The sequence below is a fragment of the Rhamphochromis sp. 'chilingali' genome (assembly GCF_963969265.1).
Source record: "Rhamphochromis sp. 'chilingali' genome assembly, chromosome: 12".
NCBI classification, from domain to species: domain Eukaryota; kingdom Metazoa; phylum Chordata; class Actinopteri; order Cichliformes; family Cichlidae; genus Rhamphochromis; species Rhamphochromis sp. 'chilingali'.
This window is the reverse complement of record NC_137939.1, coordinates 11,512,261-11,528,516: the sequence shown is the minus strand read 5'-3', so window position 1 is coordinate 11,528,516 and position 16,256 is coordinate 11,512,261. Positions and strand designations below refer to the sequence as shown.

The 16,256-nt window shown below is 43.3% G+C and overlaps 1 protein-coding gene across 2 annotated transcripts in view; it reads left to right on the top strand.

The window, feature by feature from the left end:
* agrn (agrin) overlaps positions 1-16,256 on the top strand; it is a 283,985-nt gene that overhangs the window by 246,839 nt on the left and 20,890 nt on the right. For both annotated transcript variants that reach the window (XM_080900080.1, XM_080900081.1), the window contains 11 exons: positions 756-883; positions 3,545-3,659; positions 4,461-4,580; positions 4,780-5,145; positions 6,595-6,787; positions 8,463-8,678; positions 10,754-10,983; positions 12,548-12,682; positions 15,088-15,178; positions 15,475-15,639; positions 15,726-15,837. In XM_080900080.1, the coding sequence (XP_080756206.1) occupies positions 756-883; positions 3,545-3,659; positions 4,461-4,580; positions 4,780-5,145; positions 6,595-6,787; positions 8,463-8,678; positions 10,754-10,983; positions 12,548-12,682; positions 15,088-15,178; positions 15,475-15,639; positions 15,726-15,837 (1,871 nt within the window). The remainder of the gene's footprint in view (positions 1-755; positions 884-3,544; positions 3,660-4,460; positions 4,581-4,779; positions 5,146-6,594; positions 6,788-8,462; positions 8,679-10,753; positions 10,984-12,547; positions 12,683-15,087; positions 15,179-15,474; positions 15,640-15,725; positions 15,838-16,256) is intronic.

Genomic DNA, 16,256 nt, shown 5'->3' with positions numbered 1-16,256 from the left:
ATGGGTCCGCCTGCATTAAGGAGACAATTATGACTATCTTTCACGATAATCATACAAGTGCTCGTCCTGTTCTCTCTGGCATTGCTCAGGCAGGGGCTGCCATGATTGATTTGGGCAATTTGTTCTGCTGATTATGAGCGGCACAGAAACTCCTCCGTTCTTCACCACACACATAAACACCTTCGACTTTCAGCTTTATATCGCACTGCACCTCTCTGGCGGCAGTACCGAGAAACCATATAGAGTTGATAGATGTCGGACAACATAACCCCCAAGGTCGCACAGGGAGGCTTTCTCTTTGCTGAGGAAGGCACTATTTTGAGTGCCCGTGGGTTGCTTTCACTTTAGTGTGTGTTGTTTTTTTCCTCCATGTGTTTGTGTGTCTGTCTAACTTGTTGTCTTTTTACCCAGCCCTCCATGGCACGGCCAGCTTTGGGGACGAGTCTCGGTCTGGTAAAACTGGCCCATTTTTCCACCTTCTGTTCATCTCTTCTGTCATATTTCACAGTCCACCTGTTCCACCACCACAAATCCACCGCCTCTACCTTTAATGGCCAAACTGCAGACCTTTTTTAAAGCCCCAGACGATCAGCAACACACTTCACTAACCCCTCCTTGTCAAACACACACAAACACACAATCCATCACTAACCCAAAACTGGCACTGCTCTGAAACGAGGGGGATGGCAGCGGGGAATGAGTGAAAGAAGAGGGCTTGAGCCACAGTGTTTCTGTATCTTCTCTTCTTCTTCCAGCCACCATGAGGTTCAGCGGTTCCCTGCACCTGGACCAGGTGGATGGCCAGGACCTGATCTACACACCTGAGATGGAGGACCCCAAGTCCGAGCTATTTGGAGAGACAGCCCGCAGCATAGAGGGCGCTGTAAGTGGCTGAATTTGCTGTCACACGATTTCATGATTAATTAATAGATTAAAGAATCCACATTTACATCTCTCAGCTTATACTGCCCTTTGCTAGCTCTCAGCTTTTTAAATATCAGAATCAGAATCAGAATACTTTATTGATCCCTGGGGGAAATAAGCTTTTTAATGAGGTTTAAAGTACTTTTAAATGTCCTAATGCCCTTTGCTGTTTTTCCAGCTTGTTCTGCTGTCCTCAAGTGTCAAAAAAGTGTCCAGAAAAAGTATAAATTAAAACTGCTTTGATGTAATTGATTCAAATGACAGTTGCCACTGTTGCCATTAGGGAAACTTGGAGAGTAATGCTACAAAATTCTCCTAGTATTCCCAAGAATGTTCTTGTCATGAGTGGAAACCTTTTCAGACAACACTCAAAGCATCGTGTCACACTAAAACTCTTCCCGAGAGCCAGACTAATCAGATTCTTTCAGCTCCTTCAGGCAGGTTTCATCGCACGTTTTACAGACTTGACACCCCTGAAGTAGCTGAGTAATATTCTGCCACACTGAGCTGGAGTGATTTCTGTGCTCTGACATCTGATAGAAAAAAACAACAATGATAAAAAGAAAGGAAAAAAAAGAAGAAACCACACATTTTGCTGGCTGGCTGCACTTAGAGAGGAACATACATCATATCAGAGGCAGACAACGTGGCCTATCTGATATTTGATTTTTAATAAAAGGGGAATATTAGAATTCTCTTATAATCTGTGATCTGTAGACATGAATATGTAAAGAAATTGAATAACATTTTCAGATGTACCTGCCTGACACAGGTGAAGATATTAAGATTTACCATTCTATTTTTCCTTTTTTCCCCTGAACATTTACATCAAAATAGGAATTCCAGAGACTTATAGACATATCTACACACAGATATACACACACACAAATATATATATATATATATACTACAGAAGTATTAATAACGTCCAAAGAATGTGGCCTAAATAAACAGACAAAGAAATTCTTCAAGCTTAAGACCAATACATAAAATAAATAAATAACAGCTTTCTGCAGACTTGTTTAAAGAATAATTTGTCAGTTGCTTGCCAGACACTTCACAGTATTCAAAAAGCAGCTTTTCATGTGAGATTAATTATGATTTTTCAGCTATTTGAAAACTCAAGTCCTTATTCTGGATATGAGTCTCATAAGTTTGGATGGTCACGATGCCAGTAGCTGTAGCCAAAACCCAGGCGGGCACAGAGCCTGTACAGTAATCACAGCTTGGCTCGTGTTGGTTACCCTGGTTGAATTTCTCCACTGTCCGTTTTCTATGTTGAGCTTAGACCTTTGAACAAATGTCTCTGTTGTCAAGCCAGGGTCTTGCTCCTCTGATGAAATGGGAACTTTGTGTGTTTGTGTGTGTGCGCGCGCTTAGGTACACAGTACACATGTACCAGCTGTTGAATTAGTGTCACTATGCCCCACTGGGACCTAATCTTCTACCTCACAGTGATTTGTGAGTGTGTGTGTACGTGCATGTGTGTTCATTAACACTATCAGCCTGTGTGTCTCTGAAGCCTAGTGTGCCACTTGACGCCAACCACCCCCTATTCATCTTCCAGCACACACACTGAGCACATGCAGAGCATACACGCCAGGACACATTCACTTGAACGTACGGGTATATAGAAAGAAGGTGAATCAGCCCGCCGCTCGTTTCACTGACAGAACAACCTGTTGTAATTTGCAGATAAATTAACACGTGGAAGAGAAAGAGAAGGAAGCGGAAAAGAAAGACCAGGTGGTTTTGAGGACCGTGTGTCCACGGGAGAGTTTGCCCACCGTGACTAAGCCAGTTTTGGAGGATTTTATTTTTCGACTTTGCTGTCACACCTCAGCCCACAAATTAGAGACATTTAATGCATGAAGGAAATCATCTTTAACAAACTGAATCATCAAACCCAACAAAGTCCACTCAGTCACTCATTGTCACTGATTAGCAGCTTTTTGTTTTTATTTTTTAAATATTTTTGCTTCTTCCATCAGCTCTCACCTCATTATTGTCTGAGGACTTGCTGATTTACAGTGTACATATCATGAATAGGTCACTTTTAATAAAAAGAATCACATCATGTGATACATTCACAATTTAAACTAGTGCACATAACTTCTTTTTTTTTTTACTTCTAGCATAAAAATGGCCCATTTTTAAGAGAAAATACTCATCCAGATTTGGGGTTAAAAGGCAGCGTCAGTATTTATAACTGTTAAAATATCACTGTTGGCTGATTTTAAAAAATCCCACTTCAGTCAAACCTCATAAAGAGCTCTTCAGGCTGTTACAACGTGCACACAGTATCGAGCATCAGTAGCAAAACCAATCATAATGTCAGGGTAGCTCAACATTTATCTTAGCTCCTCCTGAAAACTTGTTCCAATAATTAATGCCAGGGCAGCAGCTAAATGTCAGTTTGTGCACCCACACCCAATGGGTTCCTTCCATGCACCCCAATTTGAGAGGCAGCTTCTTTCTTCCTCAGAGATAGGGTACAGTCTTCTGGAATTGGACTCGCTGCCGTGATAGCGTGGAGCTCATTACCGGCCTCATTTATCATCTCCTCTGTCTGTCCGTTCTCTCCTCCCACTCTTTCTCGCTCTCTCTCTCTTCTCCTCAGCTCAATGAGTTGTTTAGGAAGTCGGCAGTGCACAAAGACTTTATGAGCGTTCGTGTCCGTAACCTGGCGCCCAGCAACTCCATCCTGGCCTATGTCGAGGCTCACTTCAAACCAGGTGAGAGATCCTTATAGAGAGATAGATGAGCTTTGTGCATTTGGCTTTCAGCGAGGAGGGTGTGTGAGATATGAATACATTTTTAGTAGAAAAATAGGCATCTTGTAAATAGATGAGCTTGGATAGTCTTGCTTTCTGAAATTTGCACAACACGTGCTTTAAACCATGGGTGGGGCTCTCCAGGCTTCAAGGGCTGGTGTCCTGCAGGTTTTAGATATAACCCTGGTTCAACACACCTGAATCAAATAAATAGTTCATTCCCAGGCATCTGGAGAACTTCAAGACAGGTCATATAGCCATTTAAATCAACTGTGTTGGATCAAGGACACATCTAAAACCTGAAGGACCTGCAGGATATCTAAGGAATTGGGTATTGTCTAAATATCATCATGTTACAATACTTTTCTTGGATCTTGGGTCATATGCAGCAGCTGCTTCTTTAAACTACCACACAGAACATCAGCTTCCTCCGTTCCTTTTTATTTTTATTCCATCGTTTTATGAGCCTCATTTAGTGTCCTTGATATCCTTCACGTGGGTTATCGGGTGCCGTTATGTGCCGCTCCTCCATGGCCTGTAAAGCAAACATCTGCGGCGAACATTATGAGACCAATTCATCTGGAAAAAAGCCGGACAATCAACGGCTGGAGGACAAGTGGTCCACGGAGACCCTCCCAACTGTCATACATAGGGCTGTTTGATATATCCCTTTTAACATTTAAGGAGCTCAAGCCTTGTATTTGCTTTGGAGTGCTCCTCAGAGGCCTTGCTCTAAATGCTTGTACCTCTTGTTTGTTGTAGATACAAGATTCACCGTGGAGGACATCGTAGGAGCCCTGCTGAAACAGTTAAAGGCCTCCAAAGACACCAGCATCTCTGTGAAGAAGCCGGAGGATGAGAATATTCGCTTCACCAATTATGGTAATACAGTGTGGACTTAACAGGAGTGTGTAGGGATTAATAAAATGAAAGGGAGTTTTAAGTTATTCATGAGGTAGTTTATCAAAGGTTTTACAGGTCTTGAATAGAAAGTCTCAGAACCGCAGGCTCAACATACTTTAATGTCCCTTTTATTTCCTTTTTCCAAATCCTTTTGTTCTCCAACCACCTCTGTTGACAGGCCTGTCCTCCATCTCCATCTTCACCACCACCACCACTACCACCACAGCGTCAGTCACCACAGCTGCTCCCACCACCTCGACCAGGCCTCCTACAACTTCCCCTTACATCACCCGTCGACCGACAGCCACCACCCGCAGGCCCTTCAGCGGCAGACATAAATTGGTGCCAGTTACCTCGCCTCTAACCACTACTGCCCTGCCTCCAGCCACTACCGTTGCCCGCTTCACAACCAGGCCTTACCACAAGGTGCTGCAGAAGCCCTGCGACTCCCACCCCTGTCTCCACGGAGGCACGTGCGAGGAAAACGGCAGCGAATTCAACTGCAAGTGCCCCGCGGGCCGCGGAGGGACTGTGTGCGAGAAGGGTGGGTCAGCACAGAGTTTTCATTTTCTTTAGGAACTGTATCTTTTGCCATATTTCTGATTACTCTTAAATCAAAAGTTTCAAAGTCTCGGCTTATTTCAGACTCATCTAAGAAAATGAGCTCAGACAGACTTTCCCTGTAATTTGCTACTTTGCAATTAGCAATTTCAAAGAACCCACCAAAGGCTAACGGTTACAGAGATTTTGCAGCAGCTAAGTGGGTTTTAGGCACTCCACTTTTCATTGTGCCAATCATGCTTTTTAGCTGTTTTATAATCACTACTAACCACATCTTCAAGTGCTTTGATGTATTTATAAAGTAGCAGAAACATACCATTATAATAGGAAAAAAATCAAATATTAGAAACACTTGATCAAATAAAACGCTATTTTAAAGCGAAAGAAGAAATGCATTCTCCGCGTCATGCTTTGGTTTGGCGTGGTTGTAGCGTCTGCAAGGTGACACCTTAATTGGCAGTGGGAGTAATGACTTTCAGTTAGCTTTGAAATATGTAAATGAAATGTTATGTGGCCACAGATGTGGATTTATTGGATCGTATAAAGCTCGACGGTTTATCAGCGAGCAATCACAGCACTGTACAGAGTGTCAGTTTTACAGTCGGTGTTGAAGAAAAAAGAAAACCCTTGGAAATAAAGAGCTGAGGTGTGATTGAGTTTCTCCCCAACTGCTGCGCTTCAAGCTCATCTCGAGTGATTCAGACAGGCCCAACATCTCAGAAATGAGCGACCACTGAGCCGTGCACCAAAGGCTACACAAAATCCAGCCGAGGCCGCAGAGAAAACCATAAACCTGGGAGAACTTTTTAGAGAAGCGCAGCTCCTTCCTTTCTTCCCTCTTACTCTACTCTGGGATTTTTCTGAAATGGGGAGCAACCTCACGCAGCTGCGTCTTAAGATAATTGACACTAATTGCTTTGATGGGGATTAGCTGGTGAGAATCAGTGTGGATCTTTGCGTTAGAGTGCTTAAATGAAATCATGCACGCATACACACAAAACTGCACAACCAGCCTCCCCGAGATCAATCAAGTCATTAGAAAAGCGAGAGCTCATCAGATGCCGTTCTCCTCAGAGAGACGGACAGGAAGACAGATGGACGGTGGGGAAAAAAAGGAGCCCAGGAGAGATAATGCATGATAATAATCAGAATTGTCAAGTAGATTCACAAAAAACAAACATTTCCTGTGTGTGTTTGTGTGTGCACGCGTGTGAGACTGTGCACGATGGCTCCTCTTTCTGCACCTTCTGCTTTTGATAAACCTATCAAGCCTTTGGTGAAAACATCAATCCTGTAAAATAAACAGAATTCTTCTCATTTTCTGTCACGTGCCGCTCACGCATCATAACGTGCATGAAGCTTCTCTCACACCGCAATCAAGCAAATCACATAATAATGACGAGAATGTCTCGTTGTCTTCTTTCCTCCACAGTGATCAAGTACTACATCCCGTCATTTGGAGGCCAGTCCTACTTGGCCTTCCCAACCATGAGCGCGTACCACACTGTCCGCATCGCCATGGAGTTCAGAGCCTCTGAGATGGACGGCATCCTGCTCTACAACGGCCAGGATCGCAAGAAGGACTTCATCTCTCTTGCTCTGGTCAACGGCAGGGTGGAGCTCAGGTGAACGTCAGCTGATTTAAGAGGGACCTTGTCGGCTAACATCAGTGGTCCTGATGTTTTGTTTTTTGATTGAATTCAGTGGGCTTTTTACTTTCACATCCATCGTGGCAAAAATAAGATGAAATTTTAATGATCAACACTATGAAACCGGGTCATTGCAGCAGCAGCTGACAACAGATGCAGATAAGAATAAAACAAAGAGACGGCACTAAAGATAATGAGGCAAATAATTACAGTGAGTAAACATGTCGGAAAAACGGCTGTGCCGGGAAAAGAAAAAGCTACAGTTCACATGATTACAGGTGGAAGGAATATATACTCGGGAATATATGCTAATGTCCCAAGTGCACATTTTATATGTTATCTTTAATCACACAGATAAACAAAGGAAAAATCTAATCTGTATTTACAAAATGCGGTGTTTGTATTTACAGATGTATTGAATGAGAAAGAAATTTCAGCTTAGATGCTTTAAATGACTCTTTTCCATCAGAACTGTGCATGTAGCAGTCAGGTTTGAAGTGGTACAAGTGTGTTTTTGTGCATGTTGTCAACACTGGTGGGGGCAGTATCACTCTAGGACCAAAGCAAAAAATAGAAGAATAAATAATCAAATGTAGCCAAACAAATAATGATGTTTTTTTCATCATCCCTTCTTGGTAACCATCTACAGCTTTTATTCCATCATGGAATGGATGGAGTATATTTGCAGACTTAAAGTCAGGCTGGGTCACCGTTAGGAAATTGATCCTGATGTAAAACTGGTGTTTTGCCCCTTTAACATGCACACTGGAGATTTATGTGGGCAAAATATCTAGTATTACACTTTAAACTGAAGCTGACAGTAACTGCAGGTCTTATCTAGTTTCATGAGAGACGAGACTTTTCCTGCCAGAAACCTGCAAAAACACTAGCACTAATCTCTTCTCTCTGCCGGAGACGTATGAATAAAAAATCATTTGGGGACGGGAACATCTTCAGAAGAGACAAGAATGAGCTAATTAGAGATGCTGCAGTGCATCTTTTTCGGACCTTTTATTTCTAATGTTAGCTTCCCTTGTCTTTCTGGTTCTCACATTTCACCCTGACCCCTGCAAGGTCTTTCAGTTTCTCCCAACCTGGCCAGGTTAGATTGCTCTATTCAGGGTAAAATCAATAGCAAACTAAAGGAGATCATTAGTCACTTGTGCTTTCAAATAGAGCTCTGCCTCAATTCTAGAAATACAGCTGTGAGATTACCACCCACAGCTCTGCAAATCCAAGACGTGGGGAGAAGAACTAATTATTTGTGGCAGATAATTGCTCTCAGGTTGCGATAATGCTACCATATGTGTGGGTGCACATACACGACGGCTCTTTTCTGTGATGATACGGCCTTTTTCTCTCAACAAAACCTCATTAGAAAAAAGGTTGAATTAAAAATGAGGATGTGATTCCAGTCATTTCAGTCACATGCTCCAGTCTGAAATTCCAAATAAACACTTTTGTATCTTCTTTCTTTCCTCCACCTTTGTCTTGTTGAGCATTATGAGCAGATTTCTTGTAGTCATTGTAGTCAAGTTGGATATTTTGAAAAATAAAATACCTGCCTGATGAAAGTATCAAAGTCAGCAGAAATAGAGGGATCTTTTGGTAAAGTGAGGTGTCTAACTTATTCTGTATCATCCCTTTTCAGGTTCAACACAGGTTCGGGCACAGGCACGGCCCTCAGCAAAGTTCAAATCAGTCAAGGCCGCTGGCATCAGCTGGTGGTGACTCGCAACCGCCGAAACGCCATGCTCAGCGTGGACAGCGAGCCACACATCGAGGGCGAGAGCCCACGGGGCACAGATGGCCTCAACCTCGACACCAACCTGTTCATCGGAGGAGTGCCTGAGGACATCAAGCAAGAGTAAGACCTTGGAATTGCAGTTACAGTCACACCATTGTGTTAATAGTGATGTGCAGACACAAAGTCCATCATCTGTGGCTCATTTTAATATTTCATTCTACAGCTTTTATATATTCAGTATCTAGCTAATTCCAAGCGGCACCAATCAAGTTTTCTGTTTATGCTAATTTTGCTGATTTGCCATTTTTTTATTCAGTGTAGAGTTAACTAATGTTAATCCCACTTCAGTGGCCCGTAACCTCGTCGGAGACTTTTGAGGGAAAAATTAGCCATGTGCAGCTTTTTGATAAATCGACTGCCGTTATTTGTATTCATCTGGTACCTTCCGTTAAGTCATGTGAGGATAGTTGCCTAGAGTGGTTTCATAGAGCGCGGCCCCATCTTCGATTTGTTTTTTCCCCATCTGCTGCTTGTTCATCCATTGGTCTTAATAGAAGTGCACTAAAGAGTAGGAGGATAACAATATGGGAATATTTAAAATAAATTGCTTTTATGAAAAAAAAATTCTTCATGTTATAAAATTAGTAGAAACGTTTAAGTCATAAATTTGCTGTAAAGTTGGGAATTTAAACACGGGAATCTGCTTTTAGTACAGCTTCAATCGGAAGTTCAAAGAATTGCAGTTTTTGGCACTTTGGGATTTGTTTTGTTTGCTTCATTTTTCAGCCCCAGAGCTTGCAGCTAGCTGAGGACACGGACAGTAGGCATCAAATCGCAGTGTATTAGAGTCATTAGTTGCAAGCCTGTGGACACACTCAAACTATCTGCCCCCCACTCCATGCTAGCAATATTGTTTTAGTTAACACGGTGTTGATGGAAGGTGTTTTGACCTGTTTATTTATACGTGTACAATTAATGTACGACCCTAATTCCCAAAAAGTTGGGACAGTGTGACTTGCAAATCTAAACACAGGAAACATTTTACTGATTAATGAAAAATCTTGCTCATTTGTCTTCGAACAATTTGATCGCAGCAAAGTGTCTCAATAAAGTTTGGAGAGGGGCAGCTGGAAAAGTAAGTGGTACTAAAAAGAAACAGCTGGAGGAGCAATTTTGCAACTAATTAGGTTAATCATATTAGAGGTCGGTGACGTGATTGGGTTTAAAAAGGGTGTCTAAGAGGGGCACAGTATGTTGAAATCACTGGACAGGCTCAGGAACACTTACACAAATCACTGTGTCTGAGCTTTAACTATACAAATGCTGCTTAAAGCTCTACAATGCAGAGAAGAAGCCATATGTGAACATGATCGAGAATCGCCGTCGTCTTCTCCGGGTCAAAGCTTTAAAATGGACTGAGACAAAATGGAAAACTGTTCTGTGATCAGCCGATTTGAAATTTGACACTCTTTTTGGAAAACATGGACGCTGTGTCCGCCAGAATAAAGAGGAGATCTATGGAGGTGCATTAGTGCCTGTGGAACTGGCAGCGATAGGGAGGATGAAATAAAAATATAACAAAGAAGATCCAGGACTGTTCAGCAGCTGGAATCCTATATCAGACAAAAATGGGATAACTCTCCTCTCCCAAAAGTCCGGAAACTGGTCTCTCTTGTGATGCTACACGTTGCTGTCATCACAATCAAAATGACCTTTTGTTTTAATTAAAATGGTGCATTTTAACTTCACATGTTTTCCTGTGAATAAAATATGAGGTAAATATGAGAAAGTGATATAAATAAAATGTTTATTATTTTATTATTATTTTTAATTACACACCTATTTTACACAGTGTCCCAACTTCTTTTGGAATTATGGTTAAAATAATGCCATTTATGTGAATGATTGTAATTATGTGATATGATATTGTGGCATCCCTGGTACAAAGCCGGTGTCAGTAATAGTAGTAATTAACCAGTTTGTTTGATTGTGATCAGAAATGATCAGATGTTCGAGAAAAAAAGGTCAACATCCGAGGTGAATTTGGAAAAGTCTTCATCTAGCTCTTCCTTTATGAAAATATAATGAAGTGTATTAACAATACTTCATAGAGTATGGCATTTCTTCACTGCAGGTTCAGTGTGATTCAGTTAGCTTTAGTAGTGTAACTTTTTTTCCCCCCTGTCTGTCTTCAGTGTAAAGGAGAGGACAGGGTTGGCAGTCGGTCTGGTGGGCTGCATCCGCATGTTAGATGTCAACAACCGGAACCTCAACCTGCAGGAGAACGGGGGCGAAAGTCTGTACGGCAGCGGGGTGGGTGAATGCGGCAACAACCCCTGCCTGCCAAATCCCTGCAAGAATGGCGGTGCTTGCCAGGTGAAGGAGGCCGAGATGTTCCACTGCAAGTGCAGCAAAGGATTCTGGGGTAAGATGCTGAGCAGATTTTCCTAATAGTTATGGACAGTCATGGAGTTCTGAGAAGTTGGTTCCAGTATAAGCGTGGGGAAATAAGTAGAAAATATGCCTTATTCATATGTAATCTTCAAACTTTCCTAACACCTTGTAGTTAAAATTCTGCTAATACATCTCAGTGTTGCCTTCTCCACAGGGATTCACTGTGGTCATGCCTGACTCACAAATCCTAAGTAAGCTTGACAGGCTAATTTGACAGTGTAACTCATGCCCCCAGCAGCAGCGCTGCAAGTCATTTTGTAAACACTATCAAATCTGTGTGTCCAGCACAGAAATGGGAGTTTAAATGTTGACGCAGTGCAAGGAACACGAAAAACTTTGAACTAATTCTCTGTGATTGGCCTTTGGCCTATCTCTCCTTCCACTGTTCCTTTCCTCGTCTTTTTCTCCCTCCAGCAGATGGCAACTAACAAGCAGCTGAGAGAGAGAATATAGTTAAGAGCAGACACCAGCAGGGCCTAGCCAAGCGTGCCCCTCGCTGGTTATACTGCAGCTTACCGCGGAAAGTTTCACACAAGAAGCAATTTAATTGTCAGATCTAACTTTTATGCTCGAATAGTAAAGGATTTCACCCACAAATGGGGGCAGGTTAATGGTTATTGAAACAACCTGTCAGTCGAGGTTTAAGAGCCATTTTCCTTGAATATACAATATGGATCAATAAAGTATTGCGTTGTATTACTGTTGCCTTTATGTTTTTGTTGGTGCTGAGAAGCTTGGGGAGGCATGTAAATCTGAAGAAGCACTGCTGTGACAGAAGTTATGCTAGCAACCCAGTGTACAACAAATGGTGTTAATGAGAATTGGACCGATGCCTGCGCCCTCAGATTGAAGTTAATTTTGTCACGATGTCCATTTAAAAGTGGCCGAGATTGGCTATCTCGAAGGAACAGGACAGATCGCAGAAAGAGAGAAGACAGAACAAATGGGCGGGAAGAGTTGTAGTTAGAGGGAGGGCATGTCAGGACAGCTGGATGAATGCGAGAGGGGAGAGAGTAATAGAGTTAAAAAGACGAGAGAGGAAGAATAGATGTGAAAAAGAGCCATGGTGGCGAGGAGCTAAGAGTGGAGGATAAAATACAGCTTCCAAACGCAGGAGTGAGGAAAACGGGGGAGCCCTGTGAGCTCAGCGTGGATGGGGTTCATTAAAGCACTCGCCTCACCACAGGCTCTGACTGCTAAAGTAATAACGGGTGAATTCAGATGGGCTGTGGCAGAGGGCAAACCCATCATCCACCAGACGCCTGCTAGCCTTTCCCACAGTTGGCGTTGGCCTAGAAACATGGCCGCGTGGCAGGAAGGCTCTCCACTGTTTAATCTGGACGTGTAATATTTCTAAATCCTATTAGAAAATGACCTCTATTACAGAGGAAATCCTCATACACCCGCTTCTCTCTCCTTTTTCTGTCTTCCCCTCGTTTCAAGTGGAATACAAAAGAGTCAGTGGTTGAATACGTTGGCGCTTGTTGCATGTTTCCTTGGTGGTTCCCTTCTGACATTTTTGTGTCTACATCCAGGTCTAACGTGTGCCGACGTCCACGACCCGTGCAGCCCCACCAGGTGCCATCCGTCTTCCCAGTGCCAGGCACAGCCCGAGGGAGGCTACAAATGCGAGTGCCCCATGGGACGTGAAGGAAGACACTGCGAGAACGGTAATCTCTCCCGGACACAACAGAGTTTTAGTCTGGAGTCTGCTGTGTAGCACCCTCCTCCATGCCTATTTTCCCTCTTCTGTGACATTTCCATTCCCGCTGAATCGAAAAAGGAGATCAAATGCAGAAGAAGGGAGGGGGGGGGGGGGGGGGGGGGTGCAAAAGCCTTCAGGGTGGAAGGGAAAGGGAGGGTTGGTGGCATACAGAACTGAGGTAGATGATTGGCCCCGTCGGGCCATTCACCACATCGACTCTGCTACGCTTGTTAGTGGGTAGGATGCAGCCTCCCTCCCTGCCTTTCTGCCCACAGGTGTTGTGTTCAAACATGTTTGTTGGTACTTAGTTTCACATGGCAGAACCAGGCCGCTGCTGGGAAAAAGACCGGAGCACAGCTCAGCTGCTTTTGAAGTTCATCATTAGCACTTTGGGCGGTGTGGCATTCTGAAGTCTACTCATGTTTATCCCTCCCTTCCTTTGTAGATGTTGTCATGAATGCTTGCAGAAGTTGACTTCTGCAAGTGTGAATTAAAAAGAATATATTCCGATGCAAATCCTGAACAAAAGAGAAACGCGCAACCTTGTAACCCTGGGAATTCGGAAAAAAACCCAGATGGGAATAGCCTCTTTCTCCTTCGCCTCGAGTCCAAGTTAGCAGGTGATTAAAATAAATTGAGGCGAACCAAAATCAATGCCATGTGAGCGGGAGCGTCTCCCATTCCAAAAGGCTATTTTTTTCACACGAATCAATGAGATGACTAATCGCATCAGTCCTTCCTGCCCGCGGTGATTAATGGGAGCGTCAGTCAGCCAGAGTGTCAGCCCCCGAGAGGAGCTCAGAGATAAGGTGGCAGCCAGGCGGACATCCCCTCTGAGGGCTGCACTGAGAACAGTTAAAAAGACAGGTAGCTTAGAGCGCTCTCATCAGAAGCCTGAAGGTGAATTGGTCGTAATATGAAGTGTTTGTATCTTAGCATGTGCGCGTGTGTGCGCGCAGGTTTAGCTGAGCTGTGGCTTCCATTTCACTTCCACCAGGGGTTTGTCAGTGTAGCTCGCTGCTATAATATTCACAGTCAAGGACTTTTCTCAAGGGTGTTCCAGTAGTACTGAATGGCCTACTTTACTCAATGCTTTTACCCTGTCATAGTGTAAATCATTACAATTTAGTGATGGAAGCACAATCATTAGGATTGAGGCAGTACACACACAGACCAAAAAAAGGGGGCTTGTCAGTTACATTAAGCTAGGTCTTTGTGTGAGATTTTCTTTTTTGTGTATTCAAGCTGCTTGTTGCCATTTCATTTTTTGATACTGTGGGTTTATTAGAAGTACTAATTGGGTGTCATTACTCCACCATCAACAAAATTGCCACAGAGCTTGCCACTGACTTAGCAATAGAAGCAACGGCTCGCTAAATGCCGCTTCTGACTTAAAGACCAAAGACCAGCTGTGGAAACTTTAACTTGACGGAAATTTTCTTAGTCGTCAAACTCAGTCACCCACGCATCATGCAGCTTTCCTGGTCATCCAGCCTCTTCCAATGCCTTGCCCTCTGCTCACCTATTGATCGATGTGCTTTCAGTTCGAGCGCTAGGTAAAAAACAAGAAAAACCCTCCAGACTTGCTCTATAGGAAACTACATTCTGAGAAGCTCTTAAAGTGTTCACTTTAGCAAAGGATTCCTTGTTGCGTGCACCAGACTCTTTTTCCGTCTCCTGCGCGGTGCGTGCCGTCATCATCATTAGCAGTCTTCTGCACAATAGCTAATTAGCTTTCTCTTCTATGTCTCCCTTCCCCATCCTGACTAATCCCAGCCAATTACGAGTAAAAGCTTTCTTGCCGGCTACATAGATAGGTATGTGTATATGTGTGAGCATCTAGCGTGGCACATTCCTCTCAGTGATTGTAGCTTTTGCAAGCAACACCATAAACACATACTCCCACAGTGACACTTGAATGATTTTTAATGTCAAGCTACTTGTTAGCGGGATGGCACAGTGCCTGTCCTAATCACTCCAGACAGCCAAAAGACGGGACAGCCAGACGTAGACCCTGTTGCTAAGACATGAATTTGTAAAAAGGCCTGCCAAAATACAATAGCCACATTATTTGATAGGTCCCAGGCTGTGGTGTTAAACTCCGCATGTCTCCAAAGGTCCTTTGTTATACAGTGGCGGGCTGTGTAATCAGTCTGACATAAGGGTTTTTTAATTTATTTAATTTTTTTGTTTGAATTTCCGTCAGGAGAAAGTCTTAATCCCAAAAGCTATAAAAACACAAATCCATCTCTCGCCTTAATGCTGACAGGCTCTTCAAAGATGTACTGACTATCCCTGAATTTCAATTTTGTCAGCAGCAAAAACGACACCTGCGGTTCAATACCGTCTCTTTGTTTTTTTTCCCCCCAGTGGTTGAGAGGCAAGGGGCTTACATGCCACTGTTCAACGGAGACTCTTACCTGGAGCTGAAGGGGCTACATCTGTACGGGCACGATCTGCGGTAAGTCCCATGCCTCAGTGTGAAACCCACATGTATTATTGAACACCGGATACCACGTAGGTCTCACAGACTGAGCTTGTTCTGTGCCTAAAGCCAACACCCTTCTTTAAGCCTGGACTGAACTGACAATGACGGAAACAAGTAATGCTGTCTAAGTGTGAGCATGTAGAACATACAATGTCTTTATATACTGGAGAAACAGTGTTGATGCACCAGACACAGAAAAACATCTAGGAGATGTTTCTAGGAGATCCTCTTAAACTCACGTGTGTGTTTTGCTTCTGTTACATCTGCAGTCAAAAGGTTAGCATGACAGTGGTTTTCATGGCCAACGACTCCAATGGTTTGATCTTTTACAACGGCCAAAAATCAGATGGAAGAGGAGACTTCATCTCACTGTCCTTGAGCGGTGGATTCCTGGAGTTTCGCTACGACCTGGGGAAGGGACCTGCCACCATAAGGTTACCACGACTTGAGAATCTAAGAGGGTTTAAGTTATCAAACAAGAAAACAGAGAAATATAAAACTGTGCATGTGTGTGATTCAGGAGTAAAGAACGGATCCAGCTGAATGTGTGGAACACCATCAACCTGGAGCGCTCCAACCGCAAAGGAGAGATCATGGTGAACAAGAAGGGTGCTGTCCGAGGAGAGGCACCAGTAAGAAAACCGCAACCCACCAAGCTACTGCTAATGGTTATCTTGCTTTTAGCATGGGGCCAGTGCTATCCTTACCCTTATGTCTGCCTGTATTTATATGTGTATATACCCCTCTGTGTGCCTATGCCTCATCTACGCCACATCATGCCCCTATAAGTAGTGTCCAAGTTACTGCTTACCCAGTTTTGCTGATTTTTTTTGTACACAGTCCCAGAGCGTATAGTTTGTTCTAACCTAAAGTATGCAGCTATCTCCAGAAATCCAGCAATGCAAGAGGGAGAGCTGTAAATATAGAAGGGGCAGTCTTAATTTTGTAATACTTCTTCAAGCTTCCTGATTTTCTAGAGATAAAAGTTAGCATTACCTACCAAATTCAAAAAGCAGCCTTTTCTGCTGGTATACAGTCAATTTCATAAATC